General features: G+C 35.0%; 1 protein-coding gene across 1 annotated transcript in view; it reads right to left on the bottom strand.

The window, feature by feature from the left end:
- LOC124982703 (A disintegrin and metallopeptidase domain 3-like) overlaps nt 1-26069 on the bottom strand; it is a 100417-nt gene that overhangs the window by 29010 nt on the left and 45338 nt on the right. The window contains exons 10-12 of the mRNA XM_047549667.1: nt 7191-7327; nt 5404-5590; nt 267-365 (exon numbers count right to left, since the gene is read on the bottom strand). Coding sequence (XP_047405623.1) covers nt 267-365; nt 5404-5590; nt 7191-7327 — 423 coding nt within the window. The remainder of the gene's footprint in view (nt 1-266; nt 366-5403; nt 5591-7190; nt 7328-26069) is intronic.

Consider the following 26069-nt stretch of genomic DNA (forward strand, 5'->3'; position numbering starts at 1 on the left):
CTAATTAAATTTAAACATATGAAATGATAAAAATGACAGAAAATACCATTAATATCTACCCATTTGGAATAAAATGTATCCTCTAAAAACACGTTCTAAGGATGCAAAATAATTATACCTGATTAATAACTTGATGGAAAACAAAGCCCACAGGAAAGAATATAAATTATTTGAAAGATGTGATCACAAGAAGCTACAAAAGGGAAGGGATGCATAAGAACATAAAAAATTCATGAAGGAAAATCATGGGATATTTGAAAACTTACCTTACAATTGGCTTTGTTACAGCATGCCCCACTGCCACACTCTGAAGAACCAACTAAAGTACAAGTTGTGGGATTGCAGCATTTTTTAAAATCACATGACTATAATTAAAAACAAAGCACAGAGATTCTCAATTATTACACAATTTTATTTCTATTCATCATATGATCATGTGCTGCATAATAAGTTCTAATCTAGAAACAGTTTCTCAATAATACAGTCTTGCACCCTGTCAAGGCCAGACCATATAAAAGATGTGGTCCTGTAAAATGGGTAGAGATAAGATTCATATTGCCTAGTCATTGTAACTTCACAGTGCAACATATTACTTTGTGACAATTCTGGTATAAGCAAACCTAATAAGCTGCCAATCACATAAAATTATCACACACAGAGTTATATGTACAGTATATAACACTTCCCGAAGATGATAAATAGTCATGTTTCTGGTTTGTATATTTACTATGCTATAATTTTATCATTATTTTGGAGTGTTCTTCTATTAAAAGAAAAGTTAACTATAAAATGGTCTTAGTCAGAGGTTTCAGGAGATTTTCAGAAGATGGTATTATTATGAATAACTTGCTCTAAGCAACTTTTTGCCCCTGAAGAAAAACAGTGATATTGATGTTCCTGATCCTGTGCAGGCTGAGGCTAGTCAATGTGTGTGTTTCTGTCTTAGTTTTTGATCAAAATATAATTACAAGGGAAGAACTTATATAAAAATAGATAAAGGATTAAAGGAAAAGGACAAGAAGAAAGTATTTTGTAGAGCTGTAAAATGTCCTTGTTTTTAAAGCTGTTATTACAAGAGTCAAATTGTTTTAAAAGGTTCAACATTTATAAAGTAAAAGTATTACAGTAAGCTAAGGTTCATTTTCTATTTACAGCAGAAAAATATTTTTTAATAAATTAGTATATATTAAGTGTAGTGTTTATAAAGTCTACAGTAATGTAATGTCCTAGGCCTTTGAATTCACTCACCACTCACTTCCCAGCTTACCCAGAGCAACTTCCAGTCTTGTAAACTCCATTCATGATAAGTGTCTTAGTCAACTCTAATTTTTTATGACATAATTTTACTGTACCTTTCCTATGTTTGGATATGTTTAGATGCATAAATGCATACCATTACATTACAAACATCTGTAATATTAATTATAATTAGAGGTTACACATGGTTTTAGCCTATGACAAATAGTTTATACTACATAGTCTAGGTAAATAGTAGTCTATACTATCTAGGTTGTCTAATGTACAAAAAAAAAATGACCTAAAGATGAAGAAATTATTCTCATTGTTAAGTGACACATAACTATGTCTTGAATTTAATTCTCTGAGGGTAATATTCTCTGTGCTATCAAGTTCTCTCATCTCATGTGACTGTTGAGCCCCTAAAAGGTGACTAGTATGACTTATGAGCTGAATTTAGAATTTTCCTTATTTTTAACTTATTTGCATATTAATAGCCATGCATGTATATTAATCATATTTTCTATTTTCTATATTTAATGATGCTTTTACGACTTGGGAACCTTGCTGGTATGGAGAGACTGTCCCTGCCAAGAATAGCTAATTTAAATACTTAGAGATAGTGAACAATTTGCCTATGAGAAAGACTTTCACATGCAAATCAACCAGTTCATAACCCATAACCCCAACCACTATTTTTATCTAACACTTATACTTCAAGCCAATATATTTCTAATTCATAACAATATTGGAGAGAGACACTGACAACTAGGTACCAATTCTGTAGGTCACAGACCACCAGCATTATTATTTGAGCTAGCTAGTCCTAAATCATGTACCCTGTCCTACCTTGCCTTCTCCCTGAAAAACACCATAAGCCCTGTGCCCATCCTTTCCTCACAACTCTTTCTTCTTCCTGGACAGCCCTGGTACATTCCATTGTTGTCTTCCACTCTCAGGAAGTGTTGGTAATTATAATTAAAATTATAAAAATACAAATGAAATATGATGAATTACCTCTCAATAAATATGCCAAACTAAAACAATATGAAAAGGAATAGTCTTTCCAATGAAGGAGACTAGGTATCAACATGGAAAAAATACATTCTGAAACTGCAGTCTATGACTCATCATAAATAAAATCATCCAAAATATGAAAACAATACTGATAGAATGACTTCCGAAACTGCTAAAAGGGTTTATAACTAAGCTTTGATGTATCAAACTCATAATCCCAGTAAGATAGTACAGGTGATGCATTTCCCATAATTGTTGGTTCATTTGAATATGTACAGATGGATTGCACTCAATTACCAACTTTAAAGTTTGTCTTCTGCTTTGATAGAAACTTTCCCATGCAGGAAACCTGACGATATAAAAGTATCTAAAATTTTTTTAGAAAATAGGTTCCTTTTCTGGGAAATTCCTGGAGAAGTCTCTATTGCTAAAGATATTTGTTTTACTGAACATGTTTAAAGGAGTCAAATAAGGCATTACAAACGCAACAGTACCAACACAAAGCTAACTGAATTGACTGAGTTGCCTTAGCCACAGATTATTGGAAGGCAATCAGATCTACCTCCCATGGAAAATACAGATTGACCCCTTATAAAAATAGTTACGTGAAGGCTTATGCACCTAATAATGGGACCTCATGTGTCTCCTGCTCTTATAAACTCTAACAGCACTCACGATTGCAAGGATATGATTTCAATTGCATCATTCCTTAAGCATGTTTTTACCAGGTAAAAGATGCCCTTTGCCACCAAATAACTGTTGACACCACCTTTCATGATCTAGAATTTGGGAAATTAGGTCTTTCAAAATGATGCAAGAACTATCCATGAATTTCATTGTAAAGGACCACACTCGGTTTTTCTCTCCATCAACATCTCACAGCCACCAGTCTTGTAGCTACATCACTTGATTCAAGTGGGCTCCTATTGTACACTCATTGTAGACCTCAAACTAAAACTGACCATGGAGGTTTCTCTTCAGAAGAAGACAGCAACCTAAACATAGACAGTTTTCCAGAGAGGACAAGTCAAAATTTCTCTCTCCTATAACCATGAAAACTTTTTCCCTTGTTCTCTTTCCCTGTATTTCCTTTCTGTTTATACATGCAAAACAATGCAATAAGTAAGATTTCTTAACTGATCCTCTCCACAAGAAACAACAGAATATTGGATATGTCTTCTTAAACCTAAAATCCTTACATGATCTTAAGAGATTCCCTGATTCAGTGTGTAACAAATTTCAATGACATTCCAAGTCCATCATCAGGTCCCTTCTACAGGAGCTTTTTAGATTAACTATGCAATTTGTCAGATTTCCTAATATGATAATAGGCAAGACATGTTTGAGGAATTTGCAGTTAAATTATGTCATAAATTGAGTAAGAAAATCAAAAGAAAGATAAAACAATAGTTTGTAGGAAACTTTATGACCCTAATCCTTCATTTAAGTAGTCTCTAATTATGCAATGCTTCAATAATGGATCCTTAAGAAAATATTACCAGTACTTTTCTACTGTTGATCCTTAAGACACAGGGCATCCCAGAGGGAATTACCTGTTGTCTTCACAGGGTATAATTTCATCTTTGGAGAATTTAATGATTAACTACATGCCTTGGAAACTCCATGTAGCAACATGTATAAATAAAGGGTCAAAGTCGATTTCTAACAAAATTATTGCTATTTGGTAAGCAACTAGAAATGAACATTGGTCCAAACTGAAAAATAAATAGGAATTTGCCAGCTGAGGTACATCTCGAATAAGTGAGCATCATTTTGCAGAATATTCCTTACCTTGATTATCATAAATGTAAATGAGGCTATAATTAGAGATTCGTATCAAAATTAGCTAATACAACTATCTCCATCACAAAGACTGCATTTGCAGAGTAAAGTTCTTTAATTGCTCTTGTTAAATTTGTTTGAGATTATATGATTACATTGAACCATTGGCTCAACAGAAGGGAATGTATATTATATCTAATACTTCCTGTTTCATTGGATAAATACATTGGGCATAGTGGAAGCTTCGTTTCAAGAAATCCACAAACAAGGTACTTAGTTAAAGTAAAAGGTTCCTCTTCTGGCTCATTTTTTTAAACATTTTGTTTTGAAAGATAAAGTTTTGAAAGAATACTCCTGGTAAAGACTAAACATCCAGTCTGTATACTGTAAGTCAAATGATCTCTGTAGAATACAGAAAAAAATGGGGCCCCAAAGAAATATTCAGTTGATCTGATATTCAAAATTGTTAATTCCATACTGAAATCAAACAAACTTTTTATGATGGTGACAGAGAATGGTGTTAAGACTCAAGCTTTTGCTCACTCTTTCCAAATTGAAAGACTGACTCAAAAAGGGGAACTATTAATTTAAATTAAATTTGACCTAAACTGCCTCCCTACTTTGTACTCTGAATTCCCACATAGCATAGCAAAAATGCAATCTATCTTACTATGTAAACAAACTGAGAGCTAATTTAGAGTCTATTCTAACAAACAGCGGAGTGTCAGCCAATCACATCAGTGGGGCTTCAGTCAACCACAGACTGAATCACATGATCAGACCATGTAAATATACGACAAATGGATAATCACACCATGCCCAAATAAACCAAATGCTGAGCTATAACCAATCAAGCTGTTTCTGTACACCACATCCATTTTCTACCTGCAAATACCACCTGCCTCCATTGCTAAGTAGACATTTCTGAGCCTCTCAGGCTAGCCCAGAGTACTCCCTGATTTAAGAGCTGGTTTTTTTTTTGTTTGTTTGTTTGTTTTTCTAAGTAAACTCTGCTACATTTAATTTGTGTAAATTTTTTCTTTCAGTAAAGTGAGAATTTTTTTAAAAGGAAGCACATAGAATTTTAAATCAAGAAAAATATTTAAATAAAAATCCAGTAGGTCTCAAATAAAAGAAAAGATTAGAGGTTTGCAGAGTAGTATCCATGCCATGCTGATCCACAGTTTAAGTTCATCAAATGCATCCAATTCATAATATGTCAGTCATTGCATGCCCCATTTCTCCCTATCATAATTATGTAATAAAATGGTACAATAACTAAGGAAACATGTCTTCTTCCTATATCTACAAGGCTATGTAAGATACACAAAAACAAATCTTTGACTCTTGTGAAAGTTTATCACTGACCTCTGGCTGGCCACAATCACACTCCTCTCCACCTTCCATAACTCCATTTCCACAAGTTGATTGTGGTTGGTAAACCACTTTTGGAAGAAGTTTTTTCTTCTGAAGACATCCAAATTGGGGTCGTGCAATTGTCTGCTTAAATTCATCTGTGCTGCAACGGCTAAAAACCTTTATACCTTGGGAACGTCTAAAATTAAATTATATACCTCAGATAAATTGAATAAAGTCACAATCAAACTAACATTCTTCAAGAAAGTGCTATGAATTCTGGACTAGTGAAGAGCCAAAGGGGAAGATATTATCTTTATTTATTAATATAATTCATAAGCGAAAGCAGTAATTTTACTTCCTTTGTAATTCTTTATAATAGACATACAGAAAACAGAGGAAGTTAAAGTGACAAAACACTCAAAATGCTTTGCACATAAATTCTATTAGAGTATATTCTATGTTTTTCAACATTGTTTTTTATTACAAGAAGCTCAAATGACCATTAAGAATATGGAACAAACCCAGGAACTTAGGTGGAAATTTTAAGGAATAAAGGATGATTTGTCATGTTATAGAAAAATCATGGCTAATTGTTTTGTAGTAAGAGAATTAAACATAGTTTTTCAACACTAAGGAATATATAATGCACAAGCCCTCAATTCCATTTTCATCCTTGATTTTATTTTTTATATTTCTACACCATTTGGAGAAGAACAGGGCCCACTTTGCTGCCCAGATTTGTCTCCAGTTCTGGGCTCAAAGGATTCTCCTATCTCAGCTTCCAAAGTGCAGGGACTATAAGTCCCAGGCCAACAAACCCAGCACCAGAATTTTTATATCTTCACATACTGTTTAGGGCAAGCTCAAAAATTGAGCAATGATGCAAATAGAGTGCAAAACAGATTTTGCTTAATAGTTAACAGTTAATAAATACCAGCAGAGTCCTGATAATTCTAAGTACTTTGATATGTAGTTCTTATATACAAGTGAATTCTTTGTAACACTAGGACCTTAAAAATAAGGAAAGAAAGATATATTATTAATACCTAATCCTGTGAATCCATCAAATATCCCCAAATATCACCATGTTGGCATTGCATAACAATAGGACTCAGTTCACAAGGAAGCATTTCATTTAACACTAACTCTCCTTAGTTTAGGTGCATATGCTTTGTTAGGCATTTGTGACCTCGAAAAGGTTTATAACTAAAAGTTAATTATTTTAACAACCTCCCTCAATTTAGGTTTATGAAATATGCCTTTATGATTAGACTTATATCATGCATCTTGGTCACATTACTATGTGACAGTTGTAGTGTTTGTTTCATTGCCACCCTAAACAATGACACACCATTTCAATTAGTTCTACCAGTGAGAAAGTCATTTTGATGTGTTGATTTTCTTATGGATAAGACTTATATTGATTAGAATGTATTTCCATAAATCTCTGGGCATGTCCTTATTTTCAAACACAGCATATCACGGGTTCATTTTTATTTTCTCTGCCTTAGTCTTGAAATTAACCATTTCTCTGAGATTCTCAATAAGGACAACAACAAGCTATTAAAGAATGATCTCATCAATATCTACTTCATCTCTATATAGTAACATTGAATAAGAAACTATTCATCACATTTTCCATAGCACCCTGCACTCACTCTCAAGTATTTTTAAATAAGCATGTATATATTTAATAAAAATATTCTTACTCATTATATTGTGAGAAATTACATATCAAAGAATACTACAAGTATTTCCCAAAAGTCGATAAAAATTTGATATTAAAAACATCTTACATTGCTCCAGGATTCATTACACATGTACTTTCTGGACAGTAACAATTGTAGATGTCATCATAAGTTAATCCCACATTAATTCCAATTAGCTGTGCCAGAACAACTGAAAATGCCTCTAAGGATATTGTCTTGGGATGCTAAATAGAGAAAAAGACAAAAATAATTGCTTCAGGTTTTCTCCACCATTTTGATTTGTCAACTTTTTGTGCCATTTCCATAAATGTACAATCAAATTTGAGAAACTACTATACTAAAGCTATTTTCTTAGCAATATGGAACACAAAAAACTTTGGTAAATTTTGTTATTCTTTTGGTGTAAAAATTTATTAGTCCAAATGGCACGGTGCTATGGAAAATGTGATTAAAATGAAAATAAGATGAACGTCATCATACATTTTTGACATATGATTGAATAAAAAACAAAACATCAAAAATATTTTGCTAAGTAGAATGATTAGCTAAGTAACTTATTTTTGAAGACAAAATTGGGAAAACTTCAATTATGAAGAGTTAAATGAACAATCAATTTTGACTTTAGAAATAGTTCAAGAAAAGATTTGAATTATTTTTTCTAAAAGTAGAATAATATATAATATCTTTCAGATAGTTCTAGCAATGAGTGATCTTTTTACTGCTCTATAGTTTTATCTATAGATTTCATAGTCCTGTAACTTACTATCAAGCAGATGAATATATGTCATGCAAAGAGAAGAGAGAGAATAAGAGACAAAGAGCAGGTATGAGGAAATAATGGACAGAAAACTTGGTAACCAAACAAAATTTGGTAATAAAGAAAACTGGAATCAAAAAAGTTAATGAATTCAAACAGGACTAACCCCATGAGAACCTCATTGAGATATATTACAATCAAACTGTCAAAAATCCAACACCAAGAGCAAATTTTTTTTTAAGGATGTGCTGTGGTACAATCAGACTCTGAAGATGGTCAGAATGGGAAAAGTGAAATAAACTGATCACCTCACCAACAACTGTCCAGTTCTGAGAAAACCTGAAATATGCCATGTTGGCCAGGATTGTGGTCCTCAACACAGTGGCAATAACAGAATTGGGCACAGAATTGGAAACACTACAGAGCATGCATGCTGTCATTGATCCAGACAATTCTGATATGATTAGAAGCAAGCCTCAGCTCTCAGGGATTCTTCAGATTCAGGGGAAAGGCCAGCTATAGAACAACTTAGAGACATGTAAGACATGGAGAGACAACTTTTAATTCCTTGTTTTTATGGCACTGGGGATTGCACTTCATTCCTAGCAGGCAAGCACTCTGCCACTGAGCTTCATCCCCAGCACTCTACACCTTCTTTCTCACATACACACAAATAAAAAGAAAACAGAAAAAACTTGAGACAAGGTCTAGCTAAATTGTCCAGGAGGGTCTCAAACTTGCAATCTCCATGCCTCAGCAACCTGAGTAGCTGGAATTATAGGCATGAGCCACTATGCTCAGTGGCTGAGAGGTTTAAATAAGGAATGTGGGGAAAATATGGAAATATTTGGAGCATTTTAGTCAAATACAGTAGGAATTGAGAAGAACTGAAAATTTGGTAAGAACTCATAAAATGAGAGAAAGAACAGGATCCAGTCCAATTTTCAGGTAGGCAGCAGAAACAGGCAGGTTACAGAGTTGCAAAATAGCTCAGAGACAACAAGCCAAAGAAGAATCTGCAAGCCTGCAAGTGTTAGTTTTATAGTGAAACATGATCTTTCTCTCTACTGCCATGGCAATTAATTTTCACAATATGCCAGTAGTCCATTAATGTGCATGTATGAAACACTCAGACTCTTAATTCCTGATTAGTATTTAAGATATACAGCTGCAAGATAAATACATACAATTTTCCTGTTGGTACTGGGGATGGAACTCAGGGGCACTTTATCAGGAGAATCACAAGTTTGAGGACAGTCTCAGCAACTCAGCAAGAACTCGTCACAAAATAAAATAAAAAAGGAAATTAATTCAATGTCACAGAGCTTGACTGGCAAGTGTGAGGCCCTTATTCAACAGCCAGGATTGGGATGGGGGTGATTTGGGCTCTCACATATGATCAAATCATGGAAGAGGCTCTGTTGGTCAGGAGTCAGATGTGAAATGCCCACCATCACTGGTGATGAGAATCCTTTACTTCTGGAGATTCTGTGGATTACATTTTATGTTAGGGTATGAAGAAATGTCGTAAAAGCCAGAAACCCAAGATCTGAAGGTCTGCCACCTCAGGTGAACTAAGCATCTCTCTCTCCTGAGGTCTTTTCACATGCTTGGAGTCAGCACATCTTCCTGAGTTCTTCTCACATACTTGGAGACACAAGGCACATCTTCCAGTCCTTTGTCAGAAAGAGGTTTTGGTACTCAATGCATCCATAATGTTCTCTCACATTTCTAACTGAGGAGAGAATAGGGGGCCATTACTATAAAAGGTTTGCTTTCTTCCATGTCAAAAACTTGGAATCTTCTCCCAGGTGATAAATCACACAACTCGGTTACCTGTTAATGTGGTTGGATCTGGATTGTCCCTAAAGCTTTTGTTTTGAAGACTTGGTATTCAATGCATCAGGGTACAGAGCTGGGATCTTCAGGAGGTGACTGAACCACTAGGGGTCTGACCTCATAATGAATTAATCCCCTCAACACCAAGGGCAAATCTTGACTGCATTAAGTCAATAGTGACTGACTAGTCACATATGAGGAAGCTCTTATAATATATTGGTGAATTTTGCTGGGGAAGCATTGCAGGCCAATAGGGATTGAGAGAGACAGCAAAGTACTAAATGAAAGAAACTCAACTGAAAAAATAATTGAGAAAACAAAAGTGTCATACATAAATGACAAAAAATATTTTTTTCAGAAATAAAAAAGTACGTTATCAGTAAACCCAATCCATAAGAATTCTAAAGGATTCTAAAGGATTTTTAAAAAATTCTAAAGGATTTTTTTTTTTTTTTTTTTTTTTTTTTTTTTTTGCGGTACTGGGGCAACCACTCTACCAGCTGAGCTATCTCCCCAGCCCGGGATTTCTTCATGTTAAAAAGAAAGTGCGACTGGTCAGTCGCAGTTGCTGAGCGAGCTGGCGGGTGAGTCAGGCCGCCTGCATCGCGGAGGTAGCAGGCGGGCACCCACCCACCTGCCTTGCAGAGCTATGTGGCGGGCAGCCAACCCGCGCAACCACCAGGCCAAAGACAGACACCATCACTGAGAGACCCCGCCTGACTACCGCACCGAGGTCTGTCGCCATCGCGGAGCAAGCCAGCAGACAAGCCAGCCTGCCTGCATAGTGGAGCTAGCCAGAGGCTTCTTTATAGGCTGGTGCAGGCATTTTGAATCATTCCTGAGGGTGTGACCATCATCATTGGAAGGGCAGCTCCCTTCCTGAGACACCTACAGGAGACTAGAGGACCTTTGACAAGACCCAGGAGTCAAGAAAAGAAGGTATTGAGAGACTTGGGACCAACTCAGAGCCACCGGGTGAATCTCTCCCACTGGTTGGGCTCCCCGGATGGGGCAGTAGTCCAGAAACGCAGGGAACATCGTGGAGTAGACTGGCCCAGTGAGACTTCCTGCTGGAGCCCAGACCCAGTCAACCAGGAGCATTGCAGAGGAGGGCCGCACTATAAGTCAATGTGGGGAAAACTGCAATATCTCAGATTTTCACTACTAGAGCGTTAGATACCTGAGCAATATGAGAAAACAAGGGAAGAAAATGTCCCAAACAAACCTAGATGGTATAGCAATAAAATCCAATGACAGCATGGCAGAAGAAATATCAGAAAGAGAGTTCAGAATGTACATAATTAAAATGATCAGGGAAGCAATCACGAGGAGATGAAATGCAGGCATTAAAAGATGAGATGAAAGAGCAAATGCAGGCACTGAATGATTGCACCAATCGAGAGATAAAAGGGCAAACACAGGAAGCAAAAGATCATTTCAATAAAGAGTTAGTGACATTGAAAAAAAACCACACAGAAATTCTTGATTCAAAACAAATTAAAAACTCCGTAGAAAGCATAACCAATAGGATAGAACACCTGGAAGACAGAACCTCAGACATTGAAGACAAAATATTTAATCTTGAAACAAAGTTGACCAAACAGAGAAGATGGTAAGAAATCATGAACAGAATCTACAAGAATTATGGGATATCATGAAAAGCCAAATTTGAGAATTATTGGGATTGAGGAAGGCACAGAGAAACAAACCAAAGGAATGAACTATCTATTCAATGAAATAATATCAGAAAATGTCCCACACTTGTAGAATGAAATGGAAAATCAAGTACAAGAGGCTTATAGGACTCCAAATACACAATTACAACAGACCCACACCAAGGTACATTATAATGAAAAAACCTAACATACTAAATACAGAATTTTAAAGGGAGCGAGAAAAGAATCAAATTACATTCAGGCGGAAACCAATACGCAGATATCAGCAAATTTTACAATCCAGACCCTAAAAGCTAGAGGGGCCCGCAACAACATTTTTCAAGCCCTGAAAGAAAACGGATGCCAATCAATAATCTTATACCCAGCAAAACTCACCTTCAGAATAGACAATGAAATAAAATCCTTCCAAGATCAACAAAAGCTTAAAGAATTTACAAAAAGAAAGCCGGCATCACAACATTCTCAGCAAAATATTCCATGAGGAAGAGATGAAAAACAACGATGCAAATCAGCAAAGAGAGGAACTACCCTAAAGGAATAGCCAAATAAAGGAGAAACCAAGTCGTGTCAAAAAAAAAAAAAAAAATGAACAAAATGACCGGGAATACAAATCATATCTCAATAATAACCCTGAATATTAATGGCCTGAACTCATCAATCAAAAGACATAGACTGGCAGATTGGATTAAAAGAAAGATCCAACAATTTGCTGCCTGCAAGAGACTCATCTCATAGAAAGAGATACCCACAAACTAAAGGTGAAAGGATGAGAAAAAACATACCGTGCACATGGACACAGCAAAAAAGCCAGAGTATCCATCCTCATATCAGATAATGTGGACTTCAAGCCAAAGTTAGTCAGAAGGGATAAAGAAGGACATTTCATACTGCTTAAAGGAAGCATAAATCAGCAAGACATAACAATCATAAATATCTATGCCCCAAATAGTGGCTCATCCATATATGTCAAACAAATCCTTCACAATGCCAGATCAAATAGACCACAACACAATAATGCTAGGTGATTTTAACACACCTCTCTCACCACTTGACAGATCCTTCAAACCAAAATTGAACAAAGAAACCATAAATCTCAAACACAATCAATAATTTACACTTAACATACATTTATAGAATATACCATCCAACAAGGAACGAATATACTTTCTTCTCAGCAGTATATGGATCCTTCTCTAAAATAGACCATATTTTATGCCACAAAGCTAATGTTAGCAAGTACAAGAAGATAGAGATACTACCTTGTATTCTATCAGATCATAATGGATTAATTAGAAATGACAGAGTAAAAAACAGATACTACTGCAGCACCTGGAGATTAAATAATATGCTATTGTATGATGAATGAATAACAGAAGACATCAGGAAGGAAATGAAAAAAAATCTTAGATGTAAATGAGAACAAAGACACATCATATCAAAGTCTCTAGGACACTATGAAAGCAGTACTTAGAGGAAAATTTACTTCATGGAGTGCATTCAATAAAAGAAGAAAAAAATCAACAAATAAATGACCTAACAATACAGTTCAAAGCCCTAGAAAAAGAAGAACAGAGCAACACCAATAGTTAAACTCACAGCTGAAATCAATGAAATTGAAACAAAAGAAACAATTGAAAAAATTGACAAAATAAATAGTTGGTTCTTTGAAAAAATAAACAAAATTGATAAAACCTTAGCCACACTAACAAACAGAAGGAGAGAGAAAACCCAAATTACTAAAATTTGGAATGAACAAGGAAATATCACAACAGACACGATTGAAATAGAAAACATAATTAGAAGCTATTTTGAAAATCTATACTCCAACAAAATAGAAAATCTTGAAGACATCAACAGCTTTCTAGAGACATATGAATTACCTAAACTGAACCAGGAGGACATACATAATTTAAATAGATCAATTTCAAGTAATGAAATAGAAGAAGTCATCAAAAGTCTACCAACAAAGAAAAGTCCAGGACCAGATGGGTTCTCAGCTGAGTTCTACAAAACCTTTAAAGAAGAGCTCATTCCAATACTCCTCAAAGTATTCCATGAAATAGAAGAGGAGGGAACCCACCCAAACTCATTCTATGAAGCCAATATCACCCTGATACCTAAACCAGACAGAGACACATCGAGGAAAGAAAATGTCAGACCAATATCCTTAATGAACATTGATGCAAAAATTCTCAACAAAATCTTAGCAAATCACATATAAAAATATGTTAAAAGATAGTGCACCATGATCAAGTGGGTTTTATCCCAGGGATGCAAGGTTGGTTCAACATTCGGAAATCAATAAATGTAATTCACCATATCAACAGACTGTTTTTTCTGCATCTATCGAAATAATCATGTGATTTTTGGCTTTAAGTCTGTTGACTTAATGCAGAAAAAGCATTTGATAAAATACACCATCCCTTCATGCTCAAAAACACTAGAAAAAATAGGGATAGTAGAAACATTTCTTAACATTGTAAAGACCATCTATGCTAAGCCCATGGTCAATATCATTCTAAATGGTGAAAAACTGAAAGCATTCCCCCTAAAAACTGGAACAAGGCAGGGATGCCCTCTTTCACCACTTCTATTCAACATTGTCCTCGAAACTCTAGCCAGAGCAATTAGACCAAGGAAATTAAAGGGATACGAATAGGAAAAGAAGAACTCAAACTATCCCTATTTGCTGATGACATGATTATATATTTAGAGAAACCAGGAAATTCCACCAGAAAACTTTTAGAACTCATAAGTGAATTCAGTGAAGTAGCAGGATATAAGATCAATGCTCATAAATCCAAAGCATTTTTATACATAAGTGATGAATCTTCCGAAAGAGAAGTTAGGAAAACTACCCCATTAACGATAGCTTTGGAAAAAATAAAATACTTGGGAGTCAATCTAACAAAAGAGGTAAAAGATCTCTACAATGAAAACTACAGAACACTAAAGAAAAAAATTAAAGAAAATCTTAGAAGATGGAAAGATCTCCCATGTTCTTGGATAGGCAGAACTAATGCTGTCAAAATGGCCATACTACCACAAGTGCTATACAGATTCAATGCAATTTCAATTAAAATCCCAATGACATACCTTACAGAAATAGAGCAAGCAATCATGAAATTCATCTGGAAGATTAAGAAATCCATAATAGATAAAGCAATCCTTAGCAGGAAGAGTGAAGCACAGGGTATCACAATACCAGTTTCCTACTATACTACAAAGCAATAGTAACAAAAATGGCATGGTATTGGCACCAAAATTTACAGGTAGATCAATGGTACAGAATAGAGGACACAGACACAAACCCGAATAAATACAATTTTCTCATACTAGACAAAGGTGCCAAAAGTATGCAATGGAGAAAATATAGCCTTTCAATAAATGGTGCTGGGAAAACTAGAAATTGATATGCAGCAGAATGAAATTAAACCCCTATCTCTCACCCTGCACAAAACTCAACTCACAATGGATCAAGGACCTTGAAATCAGACCAGAGACCCTGCATCTTATAGTAGAAAAAGTAAGTCCAAATCTTCAACATGTTGGCTCAGGGTCAGACTTCCTTTAAAAGGACTCCCATAGCACAAGGAATAAAAGCAAGAATCAATAAATGAGATAGATTCAAACTAAAAAGCTTTCTCTCGGCAAAGGAAACTATCAGCAATGCAAAGAGAGAGCCTACAGAGTGGGAGAAAATCTTTGCCACGCATACTTCAGATAGAGCACTAATTTCCAGAATATATAAAGAACTCAAAAATCTACATCAAGAATACAAATAACCCAATCAACAAATGGGCTAAGGAAATGAACAGACACATCACAGAAGAAAATCCACAAGCAATCAACAGACATGAAAATGTGTTCAACATCTTTAGTAATATGAGAAATGCAAATCAAAACTACCCTAAGATTTCATCTCACCCCAATTAGAATGGAGATTATCAAGAATACAAGCAACAATAGGTGTTGGCGAGGATGTGGTGAAAAAGGAACACTCATACATTGCTGGTGGGGTTGCAAATTAGTGCATCTGTTCTGGAAAGTAGTGTGGAGATTTCCTTAGAAGACTTGGAATGGAACCACCATTTGACCCAGCTATCCCACTCCTTGGCCTATACCCAAAGGACTTAAAATCAGCATACTACAGAGATACAGCCACATCAATGTTCATAGCCACTCAATTCACAATAGCCAGATTGTGGAACCAATCTAGATGCCCTTCAATTGATGAATGGATAAAGAAACTGTGGTATATATATATACAATGCAATATTATTCGGCCATAAAGAATAATAAAATTATGGCATTTGCTGGCAAATGGATGAAATTGGAGAATATCATGCTAAGTGAAGTAAGCCAATCTCAAAACACTAAAGGACGAATGATCTCGCTGATAAGCGGATGATGACACATAATGGGGGGTGAGAGGGGGTGAGAATGGAGAAAGGAGGGACTGTATAGAGGAATAAGAGGTATGGCGGGGGGGAAAATAACAGAATGAATCAAAAACTATTACCCTAGGTAAATGTGTGATTACAAAAACGCTATGCCTCTAATTCACATTCAAACAGAGAAAGATGTATCCCATTTGTTTACAATAAAAATGAATTAAATAAAAAAAGAAAAGTACACTAGAAAGAAACATCAAGCTTGTGAAAATTATGAAGTTGTGTAATTTTGGTGTGAGTATTCTTTTTCATTTATTTATTTTTTTTTTTTGCTGCAATTGAACCCCAGATGCTTTACCACTGAACTATATACCCAGTTTTTTTTTTTTTTTATTTTAAGACAAGGTCTCACTAAGTTGCTTAGGCGGACCTTGAACTTGCAATCCTCCTACCTCAACCTCCTAAGTCACTGGGATTGCAGGCATGTGTTATTGCATCTGCCCAAATTTAATTTTGGGGGTTGAATAGAATTCAAAGAACAAAAATAAAGAAAAAATAAAAGTTGTATGCAGTGAATATTCAGTACAAAAATATGTAATTTGAGACATAAATAACATAAAATGGAATACAAATCTATAAAGAGTAGAATTTGTGTATGTAATTGAGTTAAGTTTTATTAGCTTATAATAGACTTAAATTTTTAAGATAGTTTATGAAATTGCAATGGTAATCAAAATATATTCCATGAAATACATACACAAGGCAAGATCAGAGAATCAAAGCATATAATAAAATATCAATGAAACACAAAGAAGTTAATGAGAGAAGAAAGGAGGGAAGATATTCAGTGTACATGTAACATATACATAAAATAATCAAATAAACATAGAGAAAACAAAATAGCAATACTAAGTTCTTCCTAATCAGTAGTTACTTTAAGTGTAAATGTATTAAAATCCCAAGTTAAGGGCGATCCAAGATGGCGTGACTGCACCCCCAGTCGCTCCAGAACCCAGGACTCAAGAAGGGGAGGCATTGAGAGACTCGGACTGAAATAGAGCCACAGGTGAGTCTGCCCACTGGGTAAAGCTCGGCCCGGGTGGCAGGCCCAGATAGAGGTGGCTTATCGGAGCCAGGCAGGGCAGCTAGAGTCTTCCCAAGGTAGTCTTCCACACTCCGGCAGTGGGCTCCTCCCACACGGCCAGCTGCACGGTGCAGGCCCACAGTGAGAGCCTTTCCGCACAGAGCCAGTTCCAAGCCCTGGAACCAGTAGGGGGCTAGGGGCAGTTTTCTTCGGAAGCACTGCATTATCAAGTTCCTCCAAGACTTCATGCTACTGAAGGCTGGGAGGTGATACACTGGAAATCTACCAGGACACTATAAGCCAATAGCGGAAAACTGCAATATCTCAGGGTTCCACTGACAGCTGACCAATATGAGAAAACAAGGAAAGAAAATGTCCCAAACAAACCTAGATACTACATCAATAAAACCCAATGACAGCACAGCAGAAGAAATGTCAGAAAGGGAGTTCAGAATGTACGTAATTAAAACGATCAGGGAAGCTAATGAGGAGATGAAAGAGCAAATGCAGGCATTGAAGGAGGAGATGAAAGAGCAAATGCAGGCATTAAATGATCGCACCAATCAACAGTTAAAAGACCAAATATGGGAAGCAAGAGATCATTTCAATAAAGAGTTACAAATACTGAAAAAAAAAAAAAACTGAAATACTTGAAATGAAGGAAACAATAAACCAACTTAAAAACTCCATAGAAAGCATAACCAATAGGGTAGAACACGTGGAAGACAGAACCTCAGACATTGAAGACAAAATATTTAATCTTGAAAACAAAGTTGGCCAAACAGAGAAGATGGTAAGAAATCATGAACAGAATCTCCAAGAACTATGGGATATCATGAAAAGGCCAAATTTGAGAATTATTGGGATTGAGGAAGGCTTAGAGAAACAAACCAAAGGAATGAACAATCTATTCAATGAAATAATATCAGAAAATTTCCCAAATCTGAATAATGAAATGGAAAACCAAGTACAAGAGGCTTATAGAACTCCAAACATACAAAATTACAACAGACCCACACCAAGGCACATTATTATGAAGATACCTAACATACAAAATAAAGACAGAATTTTAAAGGCCATGAGAGAAAAGAATCAAATTATATTCAGAGGGAAACCAAAAAGAATATCAGCAGATTTTTCAATCCAGACCCTAAAGCTACAAGGGCCTGGAACAACATATACCAAGCCCTGAAAGAAAACGGATGCCAACCAAGAATCTTATACCCAGCAAAACTTACCTTCAAATTTGACGATGAAATAAGATCCTTCCATGATAAACAAAAGCCAAAGGAATTTACAAAAAGAAAGCCAGCATTACAGAACATTCTCAGCAAAATATTCCATGAGGAAGAGATGAAAAACAACGATGCAGGCGCTAGCCTAAAGGAATAGCCAAATAAAGGAGAAACCAAATCATGTCAAAAACAAATATGAGTCAATTGACTGGGAATACAAATCATATCACAATAATAACCCTGAATGTTAATGGCCTGAATTCATCAATCAAAAGACACAGACTGGCAGATTGGATTAAAAAGAAAAATCCAACAATATGCTGCCTGCAAGAGACTCATCTCATAGAAAGAGACACCCATAGATTAAAGGTGAAAGGATGGGGAAAAACATACCATGCACACGGACACAGCCAAAAAGCTGGAGTATCCATCCTCATTTCAGATAATGTGGACTTCAAACCAAAACTAGTCAGAAGGGATAAAGAAGGACATTACATGCTGCTTAAGGGAAGCATAAATCAGCAAGACATAGCAATCATAAATATCTATGCCCCGAACATTGGCTCATCCACATACATCAAACAAATCCTTCTCAATTCCAGAAATCAAATAGACCAAAACACAATAATACTAGGTGATTTTAACACACCTCTCTCACCACTGGACAGATCTTCCAAACAAAAATTGAATAAAGAAACTATAGATCTCAACAAGACAATCAACAATTTAGACTTAACGGACATATATAGAATATACCATCCAACAAAGAACGAATAAACTTTCTTCTCAACAGCACATGGATCCTTCTCTAAAATAGACCATATTTTATGCCACAAAGCTACTGTTAGCAAATACAAGAAGATAGAGATACTACCTTGTACTCTATCAGATCATAATGGATTGAAATTAGAAATAAATGACAGAATAAAAAACAGAAACTTCTCCAATACCTGGATATTAAATAATACACTATTATATGATGAATGGATAACAGAAGACATCAGGAGGGAAATAAAAAAATTCTTAGAAGTAAACGAGAACAAAGACACATCATATCAAAATCTCTGGGACACTATGAAAGGAGTACTTAGAGGAAGATTTATTTCATGGGGCGCATTCAAAAAAAGAAGTAGAAATCAACAAATAAACGACTTAACACTACACCTCAAAGTGCTACAAAAGAAGAGCAGACCAATACCAAAAGTAGTAGAAGACAGGAAATAGTTAAAATCAGAGCCGAAATCAACGAAATCGAAACAAAAGAAACAATTGGAAAAATTAACAAAATAAATAGTTGGTTCTTTGAAAAAATAAATAAAATTGATAAACCCTTAGCCACACTAACAAAGAGAAAGAGGGAGTAAACTCAAATTACTAAAATTCGGAATGAACAAGGAAACATCACAACAGACACGAGTGAAATAGAAAACATAATTAGAAGCTATTTTGAAAATCTATACTCCAACAAAACAGAAAACCTCGAAGACATCAACAAATTTCTAGAGACATATGAATTACCTAAACTGAACGAGGAGGACATACACAACTTAAATAAACCAATTTCAAGCAATGAAATAGAAGAGGTCATCAAAAGCCTACCAACAAAGAAAAGTCCAGGACCAGATGGGTTCTCAGCCGAGTTCTACAAAACCTTTAAAGAAGAGCTCATTCCAATACTCCTCAAACTATTCCATGAAATAGAAGAGGAGGGAACCCTCCCAAACTCGTTCTATGAAGCCAATATCACCCTGATACCTAAACCAGACAGAGACACATCAAGGAAAGAAAATTTCAGACCAATATCCTTAATGAACATCGACGCAAAAATTCTCAACAAAATTTTAGCAAATCGCATACAAATATATATTAAAAAGATAGTGCACCACGATCAAGTGGGTTTTATCCCAAGGATGCAAGGTTGGTTCAACATTCGGAAATCAATAAATGTCATTCACCATATTAACAGACTTAAAGTTAAGAATCACATGATTATTTCAATAGATGCAGAAAAAGCATTCGATAAAATACAGCATCCCTTCATGCTCAAAACACTAGAAAAAATAGGGATCGTGGGAACATTCCTTAACATTATAAAGGCCATCTATGCTAAGCCCATGGCTAATATCATTCTAAATGGTGAAAAACTGAAAGCGTTCCCCGTAAAAACTGGAACAAGGCAGGGATGCCCTCTTTCACCACTTCTATTCAACATTGTCCTTGAGACTCTAGCCAGAGCAATCAGACAAACCAAAGAAATTAAAGGGATACGAATAGGAAAAGAAGAACTCAAACTATCCCTGTTCGCTGATGACATGATTATATATTTAGAGGAACCTGGCAATTCCACCAGAAAACTTTTAGAACTCATAAGTGAATTCAGTAAAGTAGCAGGTTACAAGATCAATGCTCATAAATCCAATGCATTTTTATACATAAGTGATGAATCTTCAGAAAGAGAAATTAAGAAAACTACCCCATTCACAATAGCATCGAAAAAAATAAAATACTTGGGAATCAATCTCACAAAAGAGGTGAAAGACCTCTACAATGAGAACTACAGAACACTAAAGAAAGAAATTAAAGAAAATCTTAGAAGATGGAAAGATCTCCCATGTTCCTGGATAGGCAGAATTAATATTGTCAAAATAGCTATACTACCTAAAGTGCCATACAGATTCAATGCAATTCCAATTAAAATCCCAATGATGTACCTTGCAGAAATAGAGCAAGCAATTATGAAATTCATCTGGAAGAATAAAAAACCTAGAATAGCTAAAGCAATCCTCAGTAACAAGAGCGAAGTAGGGGGTATTGCAATACCAGATCTTCAACTCTACTACAAAGCAATAGTAACAAAAACGGCATGGTATTGGTACCAAAATAGACAGGTAGATCAATGGTGCAGAATAGAGGACATGGACACAAACCCAAATAAATACAATTTTCTCATACTAGACAAAGGTTCCAAAAATATGTATGGAGAAAAGATAGCCTCTTCAACAAATGGTGCTGGGAAAACTGGAAAACCATATGCAATAGAATGAAATTAAACCCCTATCTCTCACCCTACACAAAACTCAACTCAAAATGGATCAAGGACCTTGGAATCAGACCAGAGACCCTGCATCTTAAATAAGAAAAAGTAGGTCCAAATCTTCAACTTGTTGGCTTAAGATCAGACTTCCTTAACAGGATTCCCATAGCACAAGAAATAAAAGCAAGAATCAACAACTGGGATAGATTCAAACTAAAAAGCTTTCTCTCAGCAAAGGAAACTATCAGCAATGTGAAGAGAGAGCCTACAGAGACGGAGAATATCTTTGCCAACCATACCTCAGATAGAGCGCTAATTTCCAGAATCTATAAAGAACTGAAAAAATTCTACATGAAGAATACAAATAATCCAATCAACAAATGGGCTAAGGAAATGAACAGACACTTCACAGAAGAAGATGTACAAGTAATCAAAAAATATATGAAAAAATGTTCAACATCCCTAGTAATAAGGGAAATGCAAATCAAAACTACCCTATGATTCCATCTCACCCCAATTAGAATGGCGATTATCAAGAACACTAGCAATAATAGATGTTGGCGAGGGTGTGGGGAAAAAGGTACACTCATACATTGCTGGTGGGGTTGCAAATTAGTGCATCTGTTCTGGAAAGTAGTGTGGAGATTTCCTTAGAAGACTTGGAATGGAACCACCATTTGATCCAGCTATCCCACTCCTTGGCCTATACCCAAAGGACTTAAAATCAGCATACTACAGAGATACAGCCACATTAATGTTCATTGCTGTTCAATTCACCATAGCCAGATTGTGGAACCAACCTAGATGCACTTCAGTTGATGAATGGATAAAGAAACTGTGGCATATATATACAATGGAATATTACTCCACAATGAAGAATGATAAAATTATGGCATTTGTAGGCAAATGGATGAAATTGGAGAATATCATGCTAAGTGAGATAAGCCAATCTCAAAAAACTAAAGGATGAATGATCTCGCTGATAAGCGGATGAGGACATATAATGGGGGGTGGGAGGGGTTAGCATTAGGTTTAGGGTTAGGTTTAGGGTTAGGGATAAGGAGAGCGGTAAGAATGAAGGAAAGAAGGACTGTATAGAGGGAAAGAGGGGTGGGAGGGGTGGGGGGGGAGAAAAAAATATAAACATCATTGCCCTGTGTAAACGTATGTTTACACAAATGGTATGCCTTGACTCTATGTACTAATAGAGAAACAACATGTATCCCATTTGTATACAATAAAAAAAAATAAAAATAAAAAATAAAATAAAATCCCAAGTTAAGACATAGATGACTGAAATGGATTAGAAAAGAAGGATCTAAGTGCACACTGTCTTGGAAAAACTCACTTAAGATTAAAGAGTACAAATTGGCTGAAAGAGAAAGGGAAGAAAGTAATTATTTCATGGAAACAACCAAAATAAGAAGAGGGTAGCTATATTTATATCAGAAATTAATAAATAAATGCTTTTGGTCAAAACTGTTACAAGAGAAAAAGAAAGGTATTACATTCACAGTAAACTGCAAAGTCACCTAAAAGTATTAAGAATACCTGAAAAACATTGAAAGGAGAACTACATAGCAACAAAGTAAGAATAGGAAACTCCAATACTTCACTTTCGATAAGGGACAGAACAACCAGACCGTTGATACTTAAATATAGGAATTGAACAATAAGACATATCAGTTCGTATACCAGCATATAGAATACTCCACCTAGCTAACTAGGGTACAGAATCTTCTCAAGTACATTTAGAACATTCTCCACCATAGACCACTTGTTAGGCTACAAAACAATTTTTAAAATATAAGGTTATGTAGACTATCTTTTCCAATTCCATCTGAACCTAATTAGAAATCAACTAGACATGTAGGAATTGAAAAACCTGCTTTTAATGAAGGAGTCAAAGAAGAAGGCACAAAGGAAATTCAAATACACCTTAAGACAAAGGAAAATGAAAATTAAAATGCAATATACTGAAACTTGTGTAGTCTTGAAAAAGAGAAAAGCTTATAGCTATAAGTGCATACACTAAAAAGGAAGGCGATCTCAAATCAACAATCCAACTTTATACCTCAAGAAACTCAGAAAAAGAAGAGAAACCAGACTCGAGCAAGAGAAGAATAAATGATAAAGTTTAAAGCAGACATAAATTAACCAAAGAATAAAATACAACAGGAGAAATTTTAAATAAACAAGATTTGCTTCTTTAAAATATCCTTGAAATATTGATAAAAATACCGCCAACAAAAGAGTAGCAAACAGAATTTGCTAGCATCTTGAAAAGGAGAATACAATGTGATGAAATGGAATTTATTCCTACAGCACAAGGAAGATCTGATTATCTCTATTTGTGGTCTACATGATTTTATAGTTAGAAAGCCTAAAGAGTCCACAGCAAAGAAACTGTAAACAAATTGGGCAAAATTTTAGGACATAAAATTATGATGCCTTTCTATATACTAATGACAATTCAAAAAGAAATTAAGAAAATAATTCCAGTTATCAAAGTATCATAAATAAAAAAACTACTTTTATTCATTTGTATATTGTTATTATAAATAAAACTGGGATTCATTGTGCTATATATATATGTATGCAGCATAATCTGTTTAATTTTATTCACAAGTTCTTCTTTTCTTCCCTTTCTCCCTCCCCCTTGATCCACTACTTCTCCTTTACTGATATCCCTTCTATTTTCACGAGATTTTCCCCCTTCTTTTTTTATTAGAGTGTCATAATTAGACACAGTGGTTGGGTTCATTTTGACAAAATCATACGTGCAAGGAATTTGTTTTAAATCCCCACTTCCCACAATTTGTCTCCTCTCCTCTTCCCCTTATTCTCCCTCCTCTAGCTCTACCAATCTTCCTTTTGCTCCTTTGATTTGTTTTAAATATATATGTATAATTTTTTAGTTGAATATAGTCACAGTATCTTTGTTTATTTTTATGTGGTGCTGAGGATTGAACCCAGTGACTCACACGTGCTAGGTAAGTGCTCTACCACTGAGTTACAATTCTAGCCTCACTTTAATTTTGAATGGTACTTTCCACCTATATATAAAGATGCAATTCACTATGGTACATTTATATATGCATGTAACATGACTTTGTTAGATTCATTCCATATTTTCCCCCTTCCCTTCCTCCCGTCCTCACTCTTGTGGCCCCCCAATTCTTTTTTTCCTTCTAGCTTCCATATATGAGAGAAAATTTTTGACCCTTGGTCTTCTTCTACCTCATTTCTCTGGGCATGATGTTCTCCAGTTCTATCCATTTACCTAAAAATGGCATAATTTCATTATTATTGATTGCTAAATAGCTTTCCACCATGTACCTACATCACATTTTCTTTATCCATCTGTTAAGGAACACCTTAGCTGATTCAATAACTTGGCTATGGTAAATTCTACTGCTATAAATACTGGATTGCACATATTGCAATCACAGGCTGATTTCAGTTCTTTTGGATCAATACTAAGAAATGGAAAAGCCAGGTCTGATGGTTGCTTCCATTTCTCCTCTTTTGAAAAATGTTTGTTTAACTCATTTGCCCATGTAGTGATTGGGCTATTCGGAATTCTGTTGTCATTATTTTTTTTTTCATTTCTTTACATAATCTAGACATTATCTTCTGTCAAAAGAGTAGTTAACAAAGATTTTTCTTCCATTCTGTAAGTTCTTGTCATGCCCTTAGTTATTTGCTTTGTAATGCAGACACTTTTTAAATTGCAGGTAAATAATTAAAAGGAAAACCAGATGAGTTGAGAAAGGGAACAAGGATGAGGAGAGGGAAAGGGGAAATCCTGGGTATGAATTAAAATAAATTATGTACATAAATATACCACAATTAACCCAACTATTTTGTAGAACTATAATGCACTAATAAGATACTTATGAATAAATCAAATCAGGGCATCAGAGACTTGTACATTTTATTCTGTAAAATTCTGCTGGAATCATTATAGAAGAAACAAAGGGGAAGATGTCCCACGTACATGAATTTAAAGAAAATATTGATAATTTTACTACACCCAAAGCAATGTGGAGAGTCTTGGAATATGTACCACATCTGCAAGAAAATTCTTTTAGAGAAATAGAAAAAAATCCAAAAATTCATATGAAATAACAAGAAAGCCCAAATAATCATAATGATTTTTTTTAAAAAAATGAGGATTTGTGTTTCCTACTTTTAAACATACCAAATTTGATAATATTCAAAACAATGTTACTGAAAAAAACTTACATATAGATGAGTAGAGATCCTAGAAATAAAAGCTTGTGTATATGTTCAATTATCTACAAATAGGTCAATGTCACACAAAGGGCAAAGGACTTTTCCAAGAAAAGCTTTTTGGAAAACTGGATATTCACATACACACTGAAGAATGTCAGATTGGACCCTTATCTTACACTACACTAAAAGAAACTAAAAACAGATTAAAAACCTAAATTAAAGGCTCATAACTATAAAACTCTGAGAAAACAACTGGGAGGAAAGTTCATGATATTGATTTTTATTCAGATTTATTATATAAGATTCCAAAAGCACAGGAACAAAAACAAAAAATATTTGAGTACCTCCTGTACTTCCTGTTTCAATTTATGCAATCCAAAAACAGTAAGGAAAACTATTGCATAATAGAAAGTATTTCCAAATCCTATATTCAGATAAGGGATTAATATTCAGAATATAAGAACTCCAATAATGCAATAAGAACAAAAAAGAAAAAGCAAATGACTCATTTTAAAAATAAGTAAAAGAATTGAATACATATTTCTCCAAATACACATACTAAAAGCCAACAAACATATGAAAAGTCACTCAATATTATCAGTTATCATAGAAATGCAAATAATCAAAAATATAATGAAATATTATATCATTTCACTCCTATTCAAATACCTTCATTAGCGAAAGAAAAAAAGCAGATACAACAATTGT

The sequence above is a fragment of the Sciurus carolinensis genome, chromosome 4 (assembly GCF_902686445.1).
Source record: "Sciurus carolinensis chromosome 4, mSciCar1.2, whole genome shotgun sequence".
Lineage (NCBI taxonomy): Eukaryota > Metazoa > Chordata > Mammalia > Rodentia > Sciuridae > Sciurus > Sciurus carolinensis.